General features: G+C 35.8%; 1 protein-coding gene across 5 annotated transcripts in view; it reads right to left on the bottom strand.

Moving 5' to 3' along the window:
- YTHDC1 (YTH domain containing 1) overlaps window positions 1-23,972 on the bottom strand; it is a 39,228-nt gene that overhangs the window by 7,418 nt on the left and 7,838 nt on the right. For 2 of the 5 annotated variants that reach the window (XM_043447740.1, XM_043447741.1), the window contains exons 2-11: window positions 20,510-20,611; window positions 19,814-20,142; window positions 19,258-19,684; window positions 14,078-14,167; window positions 13,561-13,614; window positions 12,865-12,959; window positions 10,619-10,727; window positions 10,391-10,508; window positions 2,491-2,575; window positions 1,152-1,318 (exon numbers count right to left, since the gene is read on the bottom strand). In XM_043447740.1, coding sequence (XP_043303675.1) covers window positions 1,152-1,318; window positions 2,491-2,575; window positions 10,391-10,508; window positions 10,619-10,727; window positions 12,865-12,959; window positions 13,561-13,614; window positions 14,078-14,167; window positions 19,258-19,684; window positions 19,814-20,142; window positions 20,510-20,611 — 1,576 coding nt within the window. The remainder of the gene's footprint in view (window positions 1-1,151; window positions 1,319-2,490; window positions 2,576-10,390; window positions 10,509-10,618; window positions 10,728-12,864; window positions 12,960-13,560; window positions 13,615-14,077; window positions 14,168-19,257; window positions 19,685-19,813; window positions 20,143-20,509; window positions 20,612-23,972) is intronic. The other 3 variants (XM_043447743.1, XM_043447742.1, XM_043447746.1) reach the window with 2 other exon arrangements.

Raw genomic sequence — 23,972 nt, 5'->3', positions numbered from 1 at the left:
AAAACTTCAAAAGACATCTTGGTGATCAGTCCTTTTAGGCCAAAAGTAAGGGGGCTCTGCCAGGTTTCCTCCTACCTACTTGACAGTGTCCTTCTTAAGCTCAAAGAAATGGGGACTCTTGTTGGATTATCTGTACCTACCACAGGATGTTTCCACCAAAAGGAAACTTAACCAAAGGTTTCATCCCATCAACCACACATCCAACAGTCTTTAGCAGAATATTTTAGATTTAGCTGTATGCAAATCTACTCAGGGGAAGGTGTTGGGTGAAGGGCTTAAATCAGTCCTTTGCAAAGACTTCTCCAATTCTGTAACAAGTTAAAACCCCTTTTCCCGGAAAATGCTGTTTAGTTCATAAAGTAGTGATCAACAACCATGGCGATCCTCTAAAAAACACTTTTAAGTCCACAGGTACTGCCAGCATCTGGAAAAGCTGTAAACAGACACAGCAACAGCCCTTCTTTTTGGTTTGTTGCCGGGTCTCCCAGGGCCACTTGATCCCCTTTGGAAAGAACCTACTGTTTTCAGAAGCTCAGCAAGATGTGTGAATTCACGGGGTACATGTTAGACAATATTGAGAATGGGGTTAACACATCACGATGATAAAATCTGAGATAGTCCCAACAATGCTCCTCTTGAATATCAAAATAACTTAAAATATTTTATCCTCTAATAAATGAGGCGTCATCTTCTGAAAAAATAATAGTGATCCTTTATAAAAGTCCCATATCTGATAAGGCTTATCCAGAGACACACCTGAAAGAAAAGGCTTTTTACAAAATATTAACAATTTTTGCAAATAAAGACTTCCTCCTCTTCCTCCTTTCTAGCCTGTTCTTAGCAACAAAGGCCTACCTTATTTCAATGGTATACATTGTATTATCAGATTACTATCTAATCTAAACTGGTTATCGCTCTTTAGCAGATAATTTTTTCTGCATAAGGAAAGATCCCCATTTTCCTCTTGAAAAATGACTGAGACCAAGGTGACCATCTGAAATCCTCAATGAAGCCACAAACTAGTCCATGCAGCTTGATTTGAGGATTTTCTCTTTCTTCTTTACCGCAGGACAAACTTTTGACGAATCACATTCCTCCATCATGTTATTCTGATATATGTGCCTATTATCAGTCCAAAGAACGTTTCTAACCTTCCCACATCCCGGACTGGTTCTCGACGGGATGGTCGTCCTCTTGATCGGGGCTGAGAATGCATTCTTCTCTTGTGACGCATTTTATGAATGACCTGATACAAGTCAATACTTTCATCAGGGGGAAATAGAAGACAAAGCTGGGTTCCACATTCAAGTTCAATTTCCTAGAATAAGAAAGCAGTAATTTAAAAAATGAAAAAAAGGAGAAACTTTTGATAGACTTTTTGTATTTTCCTGATGTACAGAACAAAAACAGGCTGACTTGGAGGTTTCCTTCCCAAGGTTGATGATCCCATGAGATTCCAATCAATTTCCTTGAAAGACTTTAAAAAACTTTTTTCAAAAGTGTTTCATGTATTTATGTAAGGGGAAAAATGGTTTCCCTGGTGGCTCAGATGGTGAGGAATCCGTCTGCAATGCAGGAGACCCAGGTTTGATCCCTGGGTTGGGAAAATACCCTGAAGGAGGGCATGGCAACCAATTCCAGTATTCTTGCCCGGAGAATTCCCATGGAGAGAGGAGCCTGGTGGGCTACAGTCCATGGGGTTGCAATCAGTGGGACACAACTGAGCGACTAAGCATAGCACAGAATCTCCAAGATTCTGTCACAGAATCTGTGACAGTCACCCTCTGTAACAAAGGAATATTTCTTTGTGAAAAATACATTAAGTACCAGGACGAAGTCATCCATCTTAATACAATGGAGAAAAAATGTTTAGTGTGTGTCAACAATTTTCAAGGTTATGAATTGCTAAATGCACTGAAATATATAAACAAGGGCAAACTAATCTATGGGCTTGGTATAATTTTTATTTTAAATTACCAATATTTTCACTTATAAGCAATAAAAACTGGGTTCAAAATTACATTTAGAAAACTAAGGGTCATAGGCCTAGGTTTATTTTAAATCACTGCACATTTTCAATTTCATCTGCAGACTCGACAACCTGCGTATACACATACTCATCTCCTTTTAATAAAGTTTTCCTCTATTCAGAAAACTTCAGTAAAGATATTAAGTGGCATTTCTAAAATGTATCAGAATCTGTTAAACAGTAATAACACAATGAAAAACCTAAACCTGATTTTTAAAATCATGCCAGTTCTCTTCAAAAACTTTTCCTTCAATTGTATAAATCAAGTACCATATAAATCTACCTTTCTACATTAATGGAGGTCATATCAGTCAGTCATAGTTACAGTAATCACAAACTCCAACTATTTTCCCCAATCATTCCCACAAATTCATTCAAAAATGGTTTTAAAATATCTTTCAATAAAGATTTCTGGAAGAGTGATTAAATATATGCTTTTAGAATCAATTAAAACAACAAACCTGTCCATCACGTCCAATCTTTACTGGCTTATGTTCATTCCAAGGATTGGTGAGATGAGCTGACTTAGTAAAGGGTAATTCACGCCTAAACACAAAGTGATATCGATTATATTCTTTTGCAGAATCCTTTAAAGACCTTATACTATGCTTTAGTAGTGAATTCCTATTAATCATGACTTGAATGCGACTAAATAAGATTGATAGAGATTATTTCCCAGAAACAAAGCCACATTCAGAGACACACTTTGCACATTCTCCTGTATTCTCAAAAAGGAAAAAAAAAAAAAGCTAGATATGCTTAAAAAAAATGAGCTAGGACACCAAGCCAGTTTGGTCTCCCTCAACTTTTCTGAGCCTGAGTTTCTTCATCTTATAAATGTAAGGATAGCGCCACTCTCTTCAAACTTGTTTTAAGTAGCTTGCAAATGAAATAACTCATCAAATGTTTACATCTTACATCTATGTACTAAAAATCTTGTATTTTTTAATAACTGATCAATAAAGAGATGAACTTTAACCAGGCAGTTAATACCACATGAATACGTGTCCCCTATCCTTGGTTCAAGACTGCTTTCCCAGATTCAAGTATCTTCCCCTTCTGCTAAAGCAGTATTCTCTACCACACATAGAACAGCTCTTGGTAATACAAAATTTTATACTTATAAATTTACATATTTGCATGTATTAATTATGCTCTACCCCTTCTCTTACACTACAATGCTATACTTAATTTATTTTTTAATTAATTAATTGGAGACTAATTACTTCACAATATTGTGGTTTTTGTCATACATCAACATGAATCAGCCACAGATGTACATGTCCTCCCAGCCTGAACCCACCTGCCACCTCCCTCCCCACCCCACCCCACCCGCTTTGGGTGGTCCGGGAGCACTTGCTTTGAGTACCCTCTTCATGTCTTCTATTTTACATATGGTAATATACATGTTTCAATGCTATTCTTTCAAATAATCCTGCCCTCCCCTTCTCCAATACAGACCAAAAGTCTGTTCTTTACACTGCTGCATCTTTTGCTGTCTTGCATATAGGGTCGTCATTACCATCTTTCGAAATTACATATATACACATTAATATACTGTATCGGTGTTTCTCTTTCTGACTTACTTCAGTCTATATTATAGGCTTGTTTCTGAGCCACAGGGCAAAATAGTCTCGCCAAGTTAAAAAAAAAAATACCCTTCATTTTTATATACCCTCCATTTTTATAGCACAACAATGAACATAAACATGACACGTAATAAATACCTGTTGCTAAAAAAATCAGAAATTAACATCATTCAATAATGTTTCATCTATTTGTGCATAAAGTAATGCCAAATTAAATAAATGCTTTAATTAAAGAACTATATCTACAATACAAATGAAACTGCTCAAAAGACATATAAAGATGAGTGAGATAAAAAACTTTCATTCCTAACCTTTTTTAAACAGCTTTCACCAAACAATAAATAAGCACATACAAGTATTTTGTAAAAAGAATGAGTACCATAAACAGAGTATAGAAATTTCGCTTTTAATGTGAATGGTCATATTTATCTTGGCAAGCAAGAAAGAAACAAATAAAAAATGTTTCCTGGAAAAAGTGGCATAAGGGATAAGCCTGAAAGAAAAGTGACTCGGGAAAAGTCATAGGTGGAAAGGTAAAGCAGAGACACTTCTGAAGCAATGAAAAGGACCTAAGCGAAGACATAATGGAGAAGAAAAATTACAAGCAAATGACCTGGTCCAGTGGACAAGCTATACAACCATTTACTTCTAGCCTTATGTGAATTTTCTTAAAGATGAATATTAAATGCTCAAATCTTGGACTTTTTTAAACCTCAGAAAATATTTTTAACATCTACTGGAAAAGATTAAAGTTACATGGTGGGAATGCAAACTAGTACAGCCACTATGGAAAACAGTGTGGAGATTTCTTAAAAAACTGGAAATAGAACTGCCATATGACCCAGCAATCCCACTTCTGGACATACACACTGAGGAAACCAGATCTGAAAGAGACACGTGCACCCCAATGTTCATCGCAGCACTGTTTATAATAGCCAGGACATGGAAGCAACCTAGATGCCCATCAGCAGATGAATGGATAAGGAAGCTGTGGTACATATACACCATGGAATATTACTCAGCCATTAAAAAGAATTCATTTGAATCAGTTCTAATGAGATGGATGAAACTGGAGCCCATTATACAGAGTGCAGTAAGCCAGAAAGATAAAGAACATTACAGCATATTAACACATATATATGGAATTTAGAAAGATGGTAACAACAACCCTATATGCAAAACAGAAAAAGAGACACAGGAGTACAGAACAGACTTTTGAACTCTGTGGGAGAAGGTGAGGGTGGGATGTTTCGAAAGAACAGCATGTATATTGTATATGGTGAAACAGATCCCCAGCCCAGGTGGGATGCATGAGACAAGTGCTCGGGCCTGGTGCACTGGGAAGACCCAGAGGAATCGGGTGGAGAGGGAGGTGGGAGGGGGGATCGGGATGGGGAACGCGTGTAACTCTATGGCTGATTCATATCAATGTATGACAAAACCCACTGAAATGTTGTGAAGTAATTAGCCTCCAACTAATAAAAAAATTTATAAAAAAGAAAGATTAAAGTTACAAAGTGGCATGACATGTTGTGGTGGTGATGTGAATGTATGGGAGAAGTGAGCAATGAGTGGTGGAAATAAATGCCCACTAGGTACTACTAAAAGGCCTGAATCTTCATCTAAAAGACATCTTACCTCACACATCAAGAGTGGTTCAAGAGTGTATACAAACAAAAATATGTGTGTACATATATACATCTATATACACATCCCCACCCCGCCACTTCAGGGAGGGCTGGGAGGAAACAGATCATCATTAAGCTAGATTAAATCCATACCAAAGCCTAGAATATCCAGACACAGATCTATAGTTAAAAACTGTATTTTAATAGTTTCTTATATTTTTCTTCTAAATTGCCAGTTAAAAAGTTACAGAAAGGAATAACCTACAACCTTCCCTGGTGGCTCAGATGGTTGAGTCCACCTGCAATGCAGGAGACCCAGCTGGATTCTATCCCTGAGTCAGGAAGATTCCCTGCAGAAGGGAATGGCAACCTACTCCAATATTCTTGCCTGGAGTTCCATGGACAGAGGAGCCTGGAGGGCTACAGTACATGGGGTTACAAAGAGTTGGACACAACAGAGCAACTAACACTTTCACTTTCAACTACCCAAAGCACAGGAAGGTTGTAAGTTATTACTGCACAGAATTATCACTGTTATTTAAACATTAGCCATGGATTACCCTTGGTCCCAAAAAAAGGCATTATGTTGAGTTGGTTGAGTCACTTGCGGTTAAAATTCTTTGGTGGCTCTTTGATGGCACTGGTTCTAACTAGATTCCAGAGACGTGTGCCCACTGTTTTGACAGATTAGTTAATCTCAGCCTGAATATCACAGGGAACTATGAGGCCTTAGGTAAAACAGGGCTCAGGTTAAAACTAAGAGAAATTGTACATCTGTGGTTATCACGATTATGGAGCAGGCATCCTGAAAGCTAGCTTTTGAGCAGACATGTAATGAAGAGGCCTACAGATGATTATCTCTACTGTGAGTATTCTAGGTAACATGGCAGTGATTCTCTACTTTAAGGAACTTAGTAAATGGGGCATATTTAACAAAAGAACATGAACTGTACAAAGACTGTATATACTAAATAGTTGGTCATTAAAGCGAACAGGAATAGCAAAGAAACCATGAAAGCAAAGAGAAATGGGTTATTTGAAATGGATGTGATAGGGGTTAGATTAAAATATAGATTTAATTCTGATCAAATGATATTTTATAAATTTAGTCTTATTTTGATCTAACTCAGAGTGGCTACTTAAATGAGTGACTTTTTATGCATGCCTCCTTCCTTATTTGCTACCATGCACCATCTAGTTTAAAAACTCAAGTGTGCCTACGGGGCTTCTGCAATGGCTCAGCGGTAAAGAATCCACCTGCAAATCAGAAGATACAGTAGATACAGGAGACTCAAGGTTGATCCCTGAGTTGGAAAGATCCCCTGGAGGATATGGTTAACCCACTCCAATATTCTTGCTTGAAAAAAATCGTGTGGACAGAGAGGTCTGGCAATTACAGTCCAAAAGGTTACGAAGAGTTGGACACAGCTGAGTGAGTGAGCATGAGTGTGTGCATACAGGTTTGAGGCACATGTCAGGATCCTACATTGTAATAATCAGATACTACTAATGCAAGTGATCCAAGGACCACACCTAAAAAAAAACTCAGAGCCAGTTATTAAATCCAAAAGGCACTTAAATAAAACTCTGGTAACTATCATATCTGATTTATATTTATTAAAGTTTAATCCTTTTAAACTGGATCATCGAAAAAGCAAGAGAGTTCCAGAAAAACATCTATTTCTGCTTTATTGACTATGCCAAAGCCTTTGACTGTGTGGATCACAATAAACTATGGAAAATTCTGAAAGAGATGGGAACACCAGACCACCTGACCTGCCTCTTGAGAAACCTGTATGCAGGTCAGGAGGCAACAGTTAGAACTGGACATGGAACAACAGACTGGTTGTTGTTGGAAAAGGAGTATGTCAAGGCTGTATATTGTCACCCTGCTTATTTAACTTATAAGCAGACTACATCATGAGAAACGCTGGGCTGGAAGAAGCACAAGCTGGAATCAAGATTGCCGAGAGAAATATCAATAACCTCAGATATGCAGATGACACCACCCTTGTGGCAGAAAGTGAAGAACTAAAGAGTCTCTTGATGAAAGTGATAGAGGAGAGTGAAAAAGTTGGATTAAAGCTCAACATTCAGAAAACTAAGATCATGGCATCTGGTCCCATCACCTCATGGCAAACAGATGGGGAAACAGTGGAAACAGTGGCTGACTATTTTTCGGGGGCTCCAAAATCACTGCAGATGGTGACTGCGGCCATGAAATTAAAAGACGCTTACTCCTTGGAAGGAAAGTTACGACCAACCTAGACAGCATATTAAAAAGCAGAGACATTACTTTGTCAACAAAGGTCCATCTAGTCAAGGCTATGGTTTTTCCAGTAGTCATGTATGGATGTGAGAGTTGGACTATAAAGAAAGTTGAGCGCCAAAGAATTGATGCTTTTGAACTGTGGTGTTGGAGAAGACGTTTGAGAGTTCCCTGGACTGCAAGGAGATCCAACCAGTCCATCCTAAAGGAGATCAGTCCTGGGTGTTCATTGGAAGGACTGATGCTGAAGCTCAAACTCCAATACTTTGGCCACCTGATGCGAAGAGCTAACTCAATGGAAAAGACCCTGATGCTGGGGAAAATTGAGGGTGGGAGGAGAAGGGGACGACACAGGATGAGATGGTTGGATGGCATCACCGACTCAATGGACATGAGTTTGGGTAGGCTCCGGGAGTTGGTGATGAACAGGGAGGCCTGGCGTGCTGCGGTTCATGGGGTTGCAAAGAGTTGGACACAGCTGACTGATGAACTGGACTGAATCCTTTTAATACTAACAGTTAAAAGTAATTCTCATTTTATGTGGAAAACAGTTCAGATGACTTACCCAAGGAAATATCAATGTAATAATGTCATGTGCCTCCTCAGAACTTTTAAGTACTATAAAATTACTCTTGAACATACTTGTGACTTTTTCTTTTTAAAGCTGTAATTTTTTTAATTTAAAAATATTCTTTTCAGGTAATCCTTAAAACTTACTTAAAAATAAGAATTACTACCCAAAATTTTGCACAAACTGCTAGAAGGATGGACTATTTGAATTTGTACCTCTTCTGTTGCTAATATAAATAAGATAGTAAAACCGCTAGTAAGTCAATGAAGAAGAAAATGAGATAATAATCTTGAATAAATTAATCTTCTAAAAGAGAAATTTCTTAATTAATCATTTGAAAATAAAAGTTAAATAAGTAATATCCAAAACAAAATTTGCTACCACCAATCTAAAACTGGGTAATTACTTTTCTTCTATTCCTAAGAAAGCATCATCTCCAAATATCTTTCAGTTACATCAACAATGTCTCTAGTCATAAAACCACAGACTTAGCAAACCTTTCCTCTGGCCTTTATCTATCAAAAAAATTATAAGTAAAAATGTCTTATCTCTAAGATTTGTCTTCCCTATAAACTACCACCAGATTTCTAAACTTTGTGATTTTGATTATGATTAATTTTAGAAATAAATTACTACATTTTAAAACCCTGGGTACAATGGAGTATAGGAATATTATCTATAGTCTCACCATGCTAACAATGCATTTCAATGTAATTATGTATCCTTTCATCTGTTACATCTTTCCATGTTACACGTATTACATTACAAACCATAATTTACTTAACCAATTTCCTATACAGGAGAATTTAGATTGTTTCTCATTTTTCCCTATAGAAAGAAATGATGGGATGAGTAATGGTGATATATTTATATGTATCTAACATTTTGCTATTCTATTAAATATCAACATAGTCTGCTGTATCACTGCCCATGCATTTTCATAGTTCTTCACTGTCCCAAAGTAAATAACTCCTTAGGCTGACCCACATTAATAATAATCTTTGCCTTTTGTTGTTCTCTTTACTGACTCTGCTTCATTAAAAAGGTGGTTCCCTGTATCACCCAACATACCCCACCTCCTACCCCCAAGGTTTCTGATTTCATGGTTCTTCTCTGCATTAGTTCTTCTGTGTGTTAGTTTGCCTTCCTGAAAACAAATAGCATTTTTCCTTCTTATCCAATTCCTCTATCTCCTTCAAAATCCACCTAAGTCAACTTATAAAACCAAAAAATCCATATGGTCCCTTTCAGGTAATTCTTATTTAACTAAAATTAACTTTACAAGCAGAAGATCTGTGCATGCCAAGTTCACTTAAACAACTTGCTTTTCAGACTGTTGAAATACCTTTTTAGGCCCCAAGATGGAGTTACTCCTGCCCAAGGTGCCAACCAGCAAACTGAAAAGTTAGGTGCCTTTCATGTCCCTGTAAGTGCTCCACATGACCAGAAATGCAGTATGTCCTGTCGGCCAATCCCCAAACACCCACTAAGCTCTGGGCTTCCTCATCCCAAGCAAGGTTAACAATGTTACCCCACCCAGTCAAATAATTTATTAGTATCTTTCTTGTTCATTATTATTTATCCTATAAAACCTTTCTGGCTTCACCCCAGCTGGCAGTTCCAGACAACAAACTGTCCATTTCCTGAAGTGTTAAGGTTTTTTGCATTATCTAAACTGACTGCTTTAATCATTCTTTTAAAAACAATGTACAACCATTCAGTAAAGTCAAAAAAGTAGTAAATAACTCTGAGTTCAAAATAAGTCTATTTTTATAACAAACATTTAAATCTTAATTACTTCAGTTTCAAGGATCACAATGCTAACTAACATGACTTTGCTAACTTCCTTAAAAACCACTACCTGTTCACAACTAGTCACCCCCAAAATGTTACTTAGCCAAGCCAAAGAGTGACTATTTTCCCACTTTACAGTAATAAAACGCCAAGTTAAACCACTAAATATAAATGTTAAATAACATTTCAAGCAATTGTCTGATTCATAAATTTCTGCTATGTTACTAACACAGAGAACCAATGAAATACATAAAACTCTTGACTAAATCTTTGTCCTATGCACCTTAGATTATAAAGGTAGTGAACAAAGTATATAATGTTATTTTTACTTTCAACATTGTTAAATAAACCCCACAGATCCTAATCAGATTAGGAGTTAAGACCAAAAAAGGGAGAATAATTAGGATAATAAATTACAACTACATAACTGTGGAATGCTAATATTATCAACTGGTAGCCCATTCAAAACAAGGGCAATTTTAATTATCTACAGTGAAGTGTGCAATTTACCTGCAAATCCAATCAATTTTAAAGACACCTCCCAGCATTTTAGCACTCATTCCTGCTGGAAGTACCCAATGTATAGGAGATCCTCCATGATGTGATTCTGAAGAAAGTCTTGCAAATCCTAAGGGAATAAATTATAATGTATTCATGCAAATATAATTAAATGTTTTTACATATCCAAAGTATTTTTACCTTGAAATTTCCCTTGAAAACTTAACATTGAAATTTTACCTTGAAATTTTCCACTCTCTCTCACAGAAAATATTAAGATAACACTCCTTGCAGATCTGAATGCAACATTCAATTTCTTCTCATTTACAGGCAGTGTAGACCATACACCCTATATAAATAACGTGAAGATCACAGATTGTAATTAATGTAAATCTTTTATGTTTCCAATTATATTTGCAAAAGACCAAGGCTACCAATAAGCTATTATGAATAAAGGTGCTATTTATCAGCAGTCAAAATAATACAATACTCGGGAAAAATATGGAGAAAATTAACCAAACTTAACAAAAACATTAAAACTACGAGTAAAACACATGAGGGCGAGCGGTGACCAAAACACATGAGCTAGAATTTTATACAATAAGAACAATCACCAACAGTTACTCTAAATTAGAACCATTTACTACCGGAAAAACATTTTGTTTGAAAGTGATTCACAATGTGTACATTTCTTCTTTAAAAACTGTGTCTAGACTTTCAATGGCTAAGTCAGAGGTCTCTCCTGGTAAATGTCACAGTGCACTCGAACATGTGTGTATTATTTTCAAATATCTCTTGACACTGATTTCTAACGTAATTCCACAGTGATAAGAGAACAGACAGTATGATTTCAATACCTTTAGACCATGAAATTTTTCACTTTGTTTTACATCCCTGGATATGTTCCAGTTGTCTCCTGGATTATAGTCTATGGGAACATGAATAGAATTTGTACCCTGCTGTTGTATGAAAATTGTATAAATCTTAATTGAATATGAATTGGTTCATAGTGCTTTTCAGGTCTACTATACCATTCTACTTTTGTATATTCACTCTATTAATTTGAGAGTTTGATACTGAAACTCCAACAAAAAAATCTTAATTCATCTACTTAAAAAGTTATCTGTAGTGGAATTATATGTAACTTTGTTCTGTATTTTCCAATAAATGTGCTATCCTAGTTCCATAATTTGAAAAAACAAAAAACAAAGCTTGCTCAGGGACTTTCCTAGTGGTCCAGTGGTTAAGACTCTGTGCTTCCACTGCAGGGCACACAGGTTCAATCCCTGGTCAGAGAACTAAGATCCCACATGTTGTGCATCAGGGCCAAAAAAATTTTAATTTAAAAAATAAAATAAAAGTAAGTAAAATAAAAACTGCCTAATGATGAAAAAATATGTGAGTAAACCCCAGGGAAGAATTTCTATTAAATTTGAATCATTTCTCTTTTCAATTTAAGTTCAAATTTTCAAATACCAATAGTTTGAAGAGACTTGTGTTTTATGTAGAGCTGGAACACAGCTACCATTTCCAAAGCATTTTAATCAATTCTTTCTTCATGAAAGATTAAGAGGCAGAATGGTAAAGTAAAGCAGAAGCTCCAATTCAGTTTGATCTGCTGATACATTCTAGATCTCATTCACACTAGATGCTTAAATACTTTTGCCTAAATCCACTCCAGCTGAGGAACAGAATAAATTTCCATTAGATAGTTCTTTGGCATATTATTCCTTCCATCTGTAAAATTTAATGGGTTAACCTCAAATCAGAAATAGAGGATGATCATTAATACTGACAGAAATATCTTTAAAAAATGTTTAGTTTTACCTTTCTTTAAGTCAATAGAAACTGTCTTAAACCAAAAATATGAAAATATTATAATATAGTTTGTATAAAAAGTAGATGTATTTTACAGCAGAAACATTAGAAAACAATTAACCTTACAACATCTGACAGCAACCAGGTATATCCCTTTTGTAAAGGCTAGGTGGGCCTGTAAACTGAATCTTCTCTTTTCTTCAAAATCCAAGTGATCTTACTTTTAAAAACTCAAAGAGATTCTCCATAGAGGAACACCTTCTTTTCAAGAAAACCTCAAGGTGGAAAACAAGCAGTAATATAAAACAAAAACTGGCTGACTAAAGAACCTTTTTAAAAAGTGTTGGTATAATAAACTAGCAACTTGAATAAAGAAACACAAAACTTGAACCACTTTTGCAGTACAATGTATAATGAAATATAGTCTTCAAATATTGAGTAATTTTACTTCTAAACTCATCTTCAGAAGAGTTAAAAGAAAACGTAAAATTTACTACTTGGTTGCTTAACCAGTCAAAAAAGCAGACCCTGCAGGGCAACTGGGGGAAAAGAGCTTTAAAGCTTTAATGAAAATTACAGTATCTCATGTACTCAAGTGATACTTAAGTCCACCTTCACAATTAAAATTTTCAAGGTTAGGATAGTTTCAACAGAACTGTTGCTAATACCTTAGCTTTGGCAAGGGACACATTCTCATGGTTGTTACTCTTTATGAGAAAAAATCTTGCATCCTGTAGAACATATTTGAGTTTACTGGTTTGATCTGAAAAAAAGAAATCCAAACTGATTAACCAGAGGCCATTGTCACATGGAGGAATTTAAGTTGTACTAACTGAACAAGCCCTCCGCAACCCAACTAAACTTTTAAAATTCATAATCACCCATTCAACCTGAAAAGCTAAGCCACAACACGTAGTAAAGCAAAGCTAAGAAAAGACACCAGCATTTTGCAAGAAGGCCAACCTAATATAGTAATGTTCTGATATATCAGATTCATATTTTGTGTGAAAATAGCTATAAATTTTATGGATTTTATCACATTAATCATTTAAAATCGTTAACAAGTTCTTATCCTATTTATATATATATCTTAAAATATATATATATATACACACACACACACACACATACACCATCCACTCTGTCCAGAAACTAAGATAGCTTAAGATGTTTGCTATTTTTCTAAAAGATATGGCAGTAAAAAGTGAATATGGAGCTCTGTGTAAGACATTATTTTTTTCCCCTTTAATGCAATATATCAGAACATTACTACATTAAAACCAACTATTAATGGAGAACCAATAAGGAAAAATAATGACTTTAAGGCAGCATGCAATGAAAACAATTTCAAATTTAAATGATACCTTTTCGGACAGCACGAACGGAAGATGATAATTTCTCATGCTTCTTTTCTGAACCTGTATTTAGCCAAAGTACATTTGTTCAGATTGGGCTTTAATAGAGATAAGACAAAATTTCTACAGTCTTGTCACATAAAGTTCTCATTCAAGACAAATTATTCTTCCTGGCGCACCCACACACACAAAAAAAAATACTTCTCAATGTGTACGAGTGTTTTGCTTTTTGGGTTGTTTGGATGTTTTTAAAAATATTTGAACAGTTTCTCACTCAGAAAACTAGTCACTGAATCATCATCTTCCAAGAAAAAAAAAAGTGAAATTCCACTTAAGCAGTAACAGAACAGGATTAAAATAATAAGAAAAAGCTTAGTTTCTTCTAGAATTATTACACTGAACATGCCAGAAATCAATACTAATGAACATCAACAAGTTCACGCTAAACTACAGCCTCCACAGTTTTTACAGCAGATTACATTAGAATCAGTCAGATATGATCACAAATAAAAGTAAATGAGAATACCTGCATATGACTCCGATGCAGAGCTTCCACTTCTATCAAAAATAATAGGAGATATGCCTCTAGCTCTCTTTCTTTCCTTCTTTTTCTCATCTAAGAAAGAATTAAGACAAGATTTTTAAAAACATTACAATGTAAGTTAATCAAATAAGAATGTATCATCATGTCTGGATTTTCCCTAAGTATTATTCACTACTAACCTCTCCTGACCCACTTAACTTCCTCAGAACAAAGTGTGCCAATTCAGACACTGTTCAAAAGCTAAGCACATTTTTTATTTCTCCCACCAATTTTAATCAAATAAAAATACACAGCCATTAATGAAAAACTACTTACCCTATATATAAAAGTCTTAAAAGTTTTAAAAGGGGGGAAAAAAATTCTGCAAAGCAAACACTATTTTTCTTTCAATTAAACTTATGGTATTCCCTCACACCAGCCAGAAAGGCTGTCATCAAAAAATCCACAAATAATAAATGCTGGAGAGGGTGTGGGGAGAAGAGAAACCTCCTACACTTTTGTTTGAAATGCAAACTGGCACAGCCACTATGGAGAACAGTATGGAGGTTCCTTAAAAAACATCTAGCTAGTATGACCCTGAATCCCACTCCTGGGCATATATCCAGAGAAAAATATGATCCAAAAAGATACGTACACCCCAGTGTTCATCGCAGCACTGTTTACAATAGCCAAGACATGGAAGCAACATACAGTCCACCAACAGAAGAAAGAATTAAGAATATGTGGTACATATATACAACGGAGTATTACTCAGCCATTAGAAGGAATGAGATAACGCCATTTCCAACAACAGGGATGGACCGAAGAGAGTGTCATACTGAATGAAATCAGACCTAGAAAAACATCTTATGACGTCCCTTATATGTGGGATCATAAGGGATGGAGAAAGAAATGATACAAAGAAACTTACAAAACAGAAACAGACTCACAGACTTCAAGAACCAACTTATGGTTGTGGGGGGGCAGGTGGGGATGAGGGGAAGGGATAGTTAGGGAACTTGGGATTGATATGTACATCCTGCTGTATTTAAAAGGGTAACCAACAAGGACCAACTGTATAGCAGAGTAGGTACTCTGATCAATGTTATGTGGCAGCCTGGATGGGAGGGGAATCTGGGGGAGAATGGATACATGTGTATTTATGGCTGAGTCCCTTCCTTGTCCTGAAACTATCACAACACTGTTAATCAGCTATACCCCAATAAAAAATACAGTTAAAAATTACAATGTCCCCTTCTATGCACCAAGTAACACTGTTTTAAGTCCTCTTTTTAAAAAGTTTACTATCATTCTTCAGCAAATTCCAAGTCTGATTTTGAGATGTCCAATGAACCCCAAAACTCAAAGGTTTTCAACTGTTCAAAAAAAAAAATTACACTGAACTCCCTTCTGGTTGCCACTGTTTGCTTCTGTGTCTTCAAATACATTCTTTTTGACCATTTCCTTCCTGAATTACTGCTTATTTTCAAATTCAATTCAAAATTTATCTCTAAAATCTCAGTGATAGTCTGTATAGTGCTATTAAAAAGCTGAGAATCTTCAATAGACAGAAAAGGCTTGCATTACTTATAAGAACAACTTCAGGCTTAATTTGAAACTTTATAAGCATATAAATGAAGACCTAAAATGCAATTAGGCTCTCCTGTCACTGTTTATCAGTATTTTAATTACATCATGATAAGCACCTTTAACTTTTCAGTTATGAAAAGGAATATGATGGGAGAAAATACATATACTTATTTTTATAAAAATAAGAGAATGTTGAAATGATAATCAATAATCTTTCATATAAACTTCTATTTTAAAAGCTTTAAATAGATTCTCTCCCTTAATCCTTATAACAAACTCGTGAGATACACAGAACCATTATTCTCACTGACAGAAGGGAAACCTCATCTCAGTGGTATGGTTAGGGAACCTGGCCAGGGTCCCGTGGTTCCTGAGGGGCAGATCCTAGTTTCTAACTTGCAAGTACAAGCCAAGAGCTCTATTCTTAATAACAGAATAGAAAAGATATTTCACTACTGTTCCTGAAAGGGGATTCTAACTTTAAGCTAGTTTAAAGAGGGAAAACTACAAGGTAATAAGTTCCTTTTAAGTAAGCATTTCCCCCCCTTGTAATTTATTACTAATACCTTCTCCAAATAAGATTGTTAACAAGAAGTTAATCAATGATGCTGACGTTTCTAACTCTGGGCAAACAGGAAAGGCAAGGCAGTACATACTGACACAGTTACAAAACCGAGCCCACTTAAAGCTAGCAACTGGGGAACATACTGATATTCATATAATTAGCTATAGAAAAAGTATTCCTAGGCTTGCCAGCTTTGAATGAGACCTAACTTTCAAGTTTTAAAATCCTCTCCTTCATGGTAAACTGTAATACTTCAAAAGAAATTAAACTGAAGTTTTAGTACAAAATAACTGAAAACCTCAACCAAACAGACGAGAAACAGGAGTTTTTGTCACATCCCAAATCTCTTTCTCATCATGTCTGTTTTGTTCACTGACTACACATTCTTATATAGCATCTAGCATACAGAAGGAACCGAATTCATTGAATCAATTGACGTGCACATGAAGGAGACTAGAAAAATAAACTTTGTTTTAAGAAAATCATTCTAAATTATTTCTTTCAAAACGCCTAACATGTTTCTTTTACTTTTTCCTATTTGAATAGTTAGGGAATCTAAGCATTACAGGGTTTCCCTGGTGGCTCAAATGGTCAAGAATCTGCCTGCAATGCAGAACAGCCATGTTCAACCCTAGATCAGGAAGATCCCCTGGAGAAAGGAATGGTAATCCACTCCAGTATTCTTTCCTGGAGAATTCCACGGACAGAGGAGCCAGGGGGGGCTACAGTCCAAGGGGTTGCAAAGAGTCGGACACAACTGAGTGACTAACACTTTCACTTCCAAACATTACACATTGATCACAAAGAATAATACAACTCCTACTGCTGTTTAAACATAATACTTGTACTAAAAAAATCTCTCACTAAGATGAGGCAGGAAAAATAACAGAAGCAGATCTTGCCCAACAATTTTTATATAATGTTAAATATTGTATTACCATGAAAAATCTCCAAGGAGTTTTTATCTTTTTTGTACAACTAACTTCCACTGTTCTTAAGTTTATGATCCCCTCTCCTGACTATTATTCTCAGATCAAAAAAACAGTCACCTAAAAAATAACTTTTAACAATCACCAACTGTGTCACTTTTGCTATAAAAGAAGTTGCTAAAGTTCTGAGGAAAAAATGAGGTAAAATAAACTGGAGTCTAGAAAATTCATGACAAGGAAACTAAACTGTCATCCTTTGTATTTAAAAACTGGTACCCCTCTTTTAAAGAGTTTCAGGTTCTTTTTCTTTCACAGTACTAGAAACTGCTCCGTGATAAAAATAATAATATCCTGCATACTAAACAGTCTTTAAAACAAGTCCCATGTAAGAGTTCTTCCAAAGAAAAGTCACAAAGCTTCCTTTAATAAGGAAAGTAAGAGTTCTAGGTATCTCTAAATCTCTTAACAGTTTTAATATCCAGGTTTTCTAAAAACCATTGGCTGGTATTCAATACAAAATATCTAATCACAAAAAACATAAAAAGTATGAATAAATATCTTGCTAAGTGTTAGCATCTAGGAGCTTATTAAAAATACACATTAGTGCAGGTCTGATCTATTTATACAATCTCCTTGGCATGCGTGTTTACTCGCTCGGTCGTGTCCGACTCGTTGCCTGCAGCCTGCCAGGCTCTTCTGTCCATGGCTTCTCTAGGCAAGAATACTGGAATGGGTAGCCATTCCCTTCTCCAAGTAAGTCTCCCCTGTTTAACTTAAACAAGATAAACATTCAAGTCTAAGAAATATCATTCCTAATGTCAACACTAAAAAGAAGATTCCTACAATAAAATGTCCCCTACTTTTATTTTTTCACACATTCTCCACAATAAATGAACATTCATACTTTCAATGCAATTTTTGTTCTCTATCCATTATCATAAATTATAAATGCATATCCCATCAGTCTGTGCAAAGTATGATGGAATAATAGTAATAGATTCCACAAGTTTTTTTTGTATTAAACCCAACTACCCATCTGTTCAGTCTAACTCTTTAACCACCTCCAAAAACCTGTCTAACTCCCAAACCTAGAACTCTGATGAGTAAAAGGCTAGAAGCACTTGAGCTGCCAACTGGAGAATACCTGGCCATCTGCTCTAACATTTACACTATCAAGAATATGATTTACCAACAATGTACTACTAAAATGATAAAATTCTACAATGACATTGTAACTATCACATATATCAAAAGAATAGAACTTTTCTTGTATTCCAGTGTTTGTTACATTTGGCCTATGTAGCAGATCTGGTGGCACTTTTACATTAAGACAGCCATGGGACTATAATCATCATAGAGCGGCCAATGATCTTTAAGGACCCTGACCGCTCCTTGCTCAACCTTCTGAATTTCTCCCCAAAAGAGGGTTCCTTCAGCCTAGTGACTGCAACTATCTACCATTCCTACTTTAAGTCTCCTGGGTCAGAGAAAGTGGCAAAGCATCTTTCTTTCCCAGTCTCTCCACAAGAATTTTATACTCTTTATTTTCCATCTAATACCTTTTATACCCAGCCCTCTGGAGGCATTGCCCCAGTCAACCCACAGGCATAAAAATAAAAGTTCATGCTCCCAAGAGAGAAACAAAGTTATTCTGATTTCTGTTGCCACATGATAGAAATCCAGAGGCATTTAACATGAAAATACTCTAATACCTAGCAGATAGGTTCCATATGAATATACTTCAAGTACAGCAGTGTTTAAATAAGCTGGTGTCGACTCGTATGTAAATCTAAGAATTTATAACATTAAAACCTCAGATATATTTCCTTATTAGAGAAACAAATGAAGTAATGTGCATTTGCAATACAATCAATTTGGAGCTAAGAAACACCTTGACTAAGATATGTAAATCTTATTCAAGTGCATAATATATCCCAAAACACACTGTATTAAAAAAAAAAAACAAAAAAACCACAGGACAGTCTTACTAACATCCCACATTGCCTCAAATTTCATAATTCAATTTTAAAATATTCAAGAAAAACACCAATCAGGTCAATTAAAAAATAAAGACAAACTTTTACATTAAAAGTTAGTACCTGATCCATCTGTTCCTGAACCAGATCTGACGGACCCATCCGTGAAGGTGACAGATTCAGAATCAGAGTCGCTAGCCTCACTTCTAGTGTCATAGTCATTTCCCTCTTCCTTCTGGTCTCTCTCATCCTGTTCATATTCTTCTTCCTCCTCTTCCTCCTCCTCTTCTTCCTCCTCCTCCTCTTCTTCCTCCTCCTCCTCCTCGCCATCTTCATCCACCTCTTCATCTTCCTCTGCATCTTCTTCTACCTCTTCGTCTTCCTCCACATCTTCCACCCCCTCCTCCTCATTCTCAGTGTTGTTGCCTTGCTCATCAGAAGAACCACTGCTGCCAGTCTCGTGGTCAGAGCCATATTCTTCAGAGTTCACTTCCTCCTTAGAAGACTGGCTGGATCTGCTTGCACGTCTATCCACTTCAAGCCCAATTCTCTGATGTTTAAAGAAAAAGGGAATCAGCAGTCATACAACAGACAAGGTCAGAGTGAATAAACAGTTCTAGCCTCAAACAGAAATGAAAGAATTGCTTTCTGTTATTGTATCTGCAATAACATTTACTACCTCGGAATCATCTGGTGTAGGGGATTTGACCCTCCTTTCAGGATCCCTTTTCCGCAGACAAGTTTTGTCAGGCTGACTCTTATAAGGTTCTCTAGAGGCACTGCTTGACAAACGAATCTTCCGATCAGCTTCTAACCGCTTGTTTCTTTCAGATCTTTGATATTCCTCATTTTTATACTCTGTGACTGATTTTCCTTTTGTACTAACCATTCTTTTGTTATTGTTCACTGATGAGCTCAGTGGCTTAGAAATCAATTGTCTTGAATGAACAGAAGGCTTTTGTCGCTTTGTGTCAGTTGATTCCATTCGGTCACTTTTTCTTTTTGAACCTTAAAAATTACCAAAAAAAAAAAAGTTTGGGTATTAAGACTTATTGCACCAAAGTTCAACAAGTAAACATATCAGAGAGGGAAAAAAAGCCTCATTTCTTTAAAATGTCTTCTGAAATATTTGTACTCCAAAGTTAATCATAGAGAAAACACAGCTTTCAAATACTGGAATAAATTCACTTATCTGAGACATTTCACATGTTTGAAAAAATAAGTATTACTCTCTTTCACGTGGAATTGGGTACCACTGCTTGTTATGATTGTGCTTGTGGTGTTAAGTGCCTCAAGGAACAAGTACAAAAGAAAAGACTTAAGACATTTTTCTCTATGTACACTGTTATTTTAACAAAATAAACAGAAATCTTACCCTTTTTCTCATTTTTATCTTGTTCACTCTCCGGATTATAGAGTTCATCATCCTGTTCTGGTACTTCAGTCAAAATATCATCTAGAACATTAAGCTCTCCATCTGAAATCAAGGAAATTAAAAAGTAATAGGGAAAAATCATTACCATTAAGCATTTATTTTTGAGTACTTACTGTGAAGCCATTTAAGTATGAGAACTTAACCTTTAAGGAGCTTTTATTTCAGGATCAAGACACAATAATAATTCCTATAAAACCATATAAAGTAGAGGATATGATACAGAGCCCTGGTTTACAAAGTCTGGAGTATATATCCTATAGGGTATGAAAGGATACGCTGCTGCTGCTCCTGCTAAGTCACTTCAGCCGTGTCTGACTCTGTGTGACCCCACAGACGGTAGCCCACCAGGCTCCGCGTCCTGGGGATTCTCCAGGCAAGAACACTGGAGTGGGTTGCCATTTCCTTCCGGGGTACAAAAAGAAAAAGTGAGAACTTGTTTATTTGTGCGTCATCCTTTCATCTCTAGTTTTTGTCAACTGCTTTAAAATGTGCACAATAAAAAAATAATACAGGTGCATAACTTTTAAATAAACATATTTATCAAAGGGATTCCCAGGCAGCGCTAGTGGGTGCTAGTGGTAAAGAACTCGCCTGCCAATGCAGGAGATGTGAAGAGATTTGTGTTTGATCCCTGGGTCTGGAAGATCCCTGGGGGAAGGGCACGGCAACCCACTCAAGCATTCTTGCCCGCAGAATCCCATGGAGAAGAGGAGACTGGCAGGCTACAGTCCATGGGGTCACAAAGCATCAGACACGACTGAAGCGACAGCATGCATATTTACGGAAGATTGTGTACTTCAGGAAAAATACTTACTGATTACCATTTTACAATTCACAAACTCTGGCAGACTCCAGCTTAAACAAGTAATCAAAGTTAACATCACCCACAGGGTCAAATCAGTATCATGGACCCTGGTATGGCACACTACTCATGGAACAATTCTGCAATATTCCTACGCAAAATGCAAAACCTAAACCTATACATAAGGAAACAAATACAAAACCAACCCAAATTTAGAGGCATCCCAAAACATCAATATCATGAAATACAAACACTAAGAAAACACTTCAGATTAAAGGAGACTAAAAGATATGTGATACAGCACATGACCTGAGACTTAACTGGAAAAACTAGTGAAATCTAAATAAGGTCTGCAGGCTACAAGTATCAATGTTAGTTTCCTGATTTTGATAGTACTGCTGTTAAGTAAAAGAGAATTATACTTTTTAGAAAATACATACATTTACGTATTTAGGAGCAAAGAAGCATCATGTCTGCAACAGACAAAAGACGGAGTGTGAATGAATTAGAAAGACAAATATGGTAAAAATGTTAACGTGTGAAATGTGGTTGAAAAGCAAAAAAATCTTTGTACTATCCCTACAGCTATCCTGTTGTCTGAAATAACACTGAAGCAGGTTAAAAGAAGAAAATTAGTGATGGGGTACATAACCAGAAACATTTGAGGCTGCTGGTTTGGACTATAAAAAGTGTAACTTGTCCAGACAAAGGAACCATTGACTGTAACTGATACTTTCAATGATCACAAAAACTTACAACTCAGTTTCATCATCCCATTCCCCCTTCATACCACCCCCCATCCTGTCTAATGGGACAAAAAAATTCTCCAAAATACATGCAATTATGTTATCTACTACTTTAAACTGATCCCCCCTCCCCCACCAAATAAGGCACTAAAGCTAATGGTTAACATTTTAAACACTAAGCATACAAGCAACAAAAATATCTTTACAGATTTAAGGTGCCGTAACAAGAGGTATAAAATCATAAAAACTGATGAGACAGGACAACTGGATCCATGGCTCCAGCCAAAAAGCAAAGCCCAGTGAAAGTATAACAAGGTTTATTAACCTGAGGTCTTTGAACAGGTTAGATACAACTCAAATTTCCCCAAAGAGGGACAGAAATCAGGGAATGAAGAGAACTAAAACAGATAATGTAGGTAAAATAAGAGGAAAAGCAAGGTGACACAGGATACAGAAAAAGAAACACATCTTCTGTACTTGGAGCCACAGTTGCTACTTAGAACACTGAAAATTATATATGCCTGAAACAGCATAGTAACTGATTTCTTTGAGCCATAAAAATGCTTCTCTGTACTTTACTATTTTTCTAAAATGAATATATACTATATGGACTACTTCCCTTTTTTTTTTAATGTTATTGAAAACCAAGATATGTAAACCAAGAAGGTTTCTCTCATCCTCTGAGTTCATGTTTTCACTGAAGAAAATCCCCTCGAAACCTGAATAGTGCAAACACAACTTTTGGATACTATATTATAAAAAAAGAATAAAAACATATGGTTTGATTTTTAGAAATCCATGTTTTTCAGATATTAAGCAATCCTTGGGTGAAAGTTCTCTAGTCAGTGAAAAAGTGAGTCCAACAAATTTTGAAAGATAAGACATCTGTAGAACCAAAAGGAAAAAAAAAAAAAGAACTATGACATGAGAGCAAGTAAGACAATTAGTACAGTGCTATCTAAATCTTTGCAAGAAATTGCTAGTTCTTGATTAGAAATATCCAACCAAAAGCTTGACCTAGTCACATGAAATTATATACTTTTATACATGCTAAATCTAACACAGAAAGAAATAGTGTGAGGCTGATTGTATCAATTTACATTTCAGACAGGCCCAAATCATGGTTTCCCTACAAAAAGGGTACTACTCTTTAAAAACTTTAATAATTTTATTAGACAAATCCAAAGATAAGTTGCAGTTTTAGAAAGTATCTACAAATTTTTAAAATACCAACCAATACTTGCTTTTCTAACATTTTATCACTTTCACACATGACACACATAAGGTATATTTTAGATAGACTACTTTGCAGATAAAGAAATAGAAACTCAGAAATTCAAGTTAACGCAAATTCACTCGTCTAGAGTTCAGGCTTTCTTTAAAATAGAGGGTTAAAAAAAAATAAAATATAGGGTTAAATTACATGTAAACAATAGAAGTACCTTTAAACAAAGTGTAAGAAAACAAAACTACAAAGCATCACTGAAAGGTTGGGTGCACTAGTAATTAATTTCAAATTAGTGCATCAGAAAGCTCTGTATCCCAAACATTGCAGCATCTTAAATTTACTTTAAGTTCAGCCATAATATCCTCATTTGATGTCTACAAATTTTTACCCATTTTATACTCTATGACAACAAAAATGTAACTGGTTTTATGACAAAATTGGCAAACTAAGACCTGCAGGACAAAATTCAGCCCACAGCCTATTTTTGACTGGCAAGACAAGAATGGTTTTGACATTTTTAAGGTTGTGTTTTTAAAAAAGAAAAGAATATATGACAAAGACCTTATGAGGCCTACAGAGCCTAAAATATTTTCTGACTTCCTGATATAAAAGATCGTATTTAAGTTA

The sequence above is a fragment of the Cervus canadensis genome, chromosome 26 (assembly GCF_019320065.1).
Source record: "Cervus canadensis isolate Bull #8, Minnesota chromosome 26, ASM1932006v1, whole genome shotgun sequence".
Taxonomy (NCBI): Eukaryota; Metazoa; Chordata; class Mammalia; order Artiodactyla; family Cervidae; genus Cervus; species Cervus canadensis.
The sequence above is the reverse complement of the archived record's forward strand: the minus strand, read 5'-3'. Positions and strand labels throughout refer to the sequence as shown.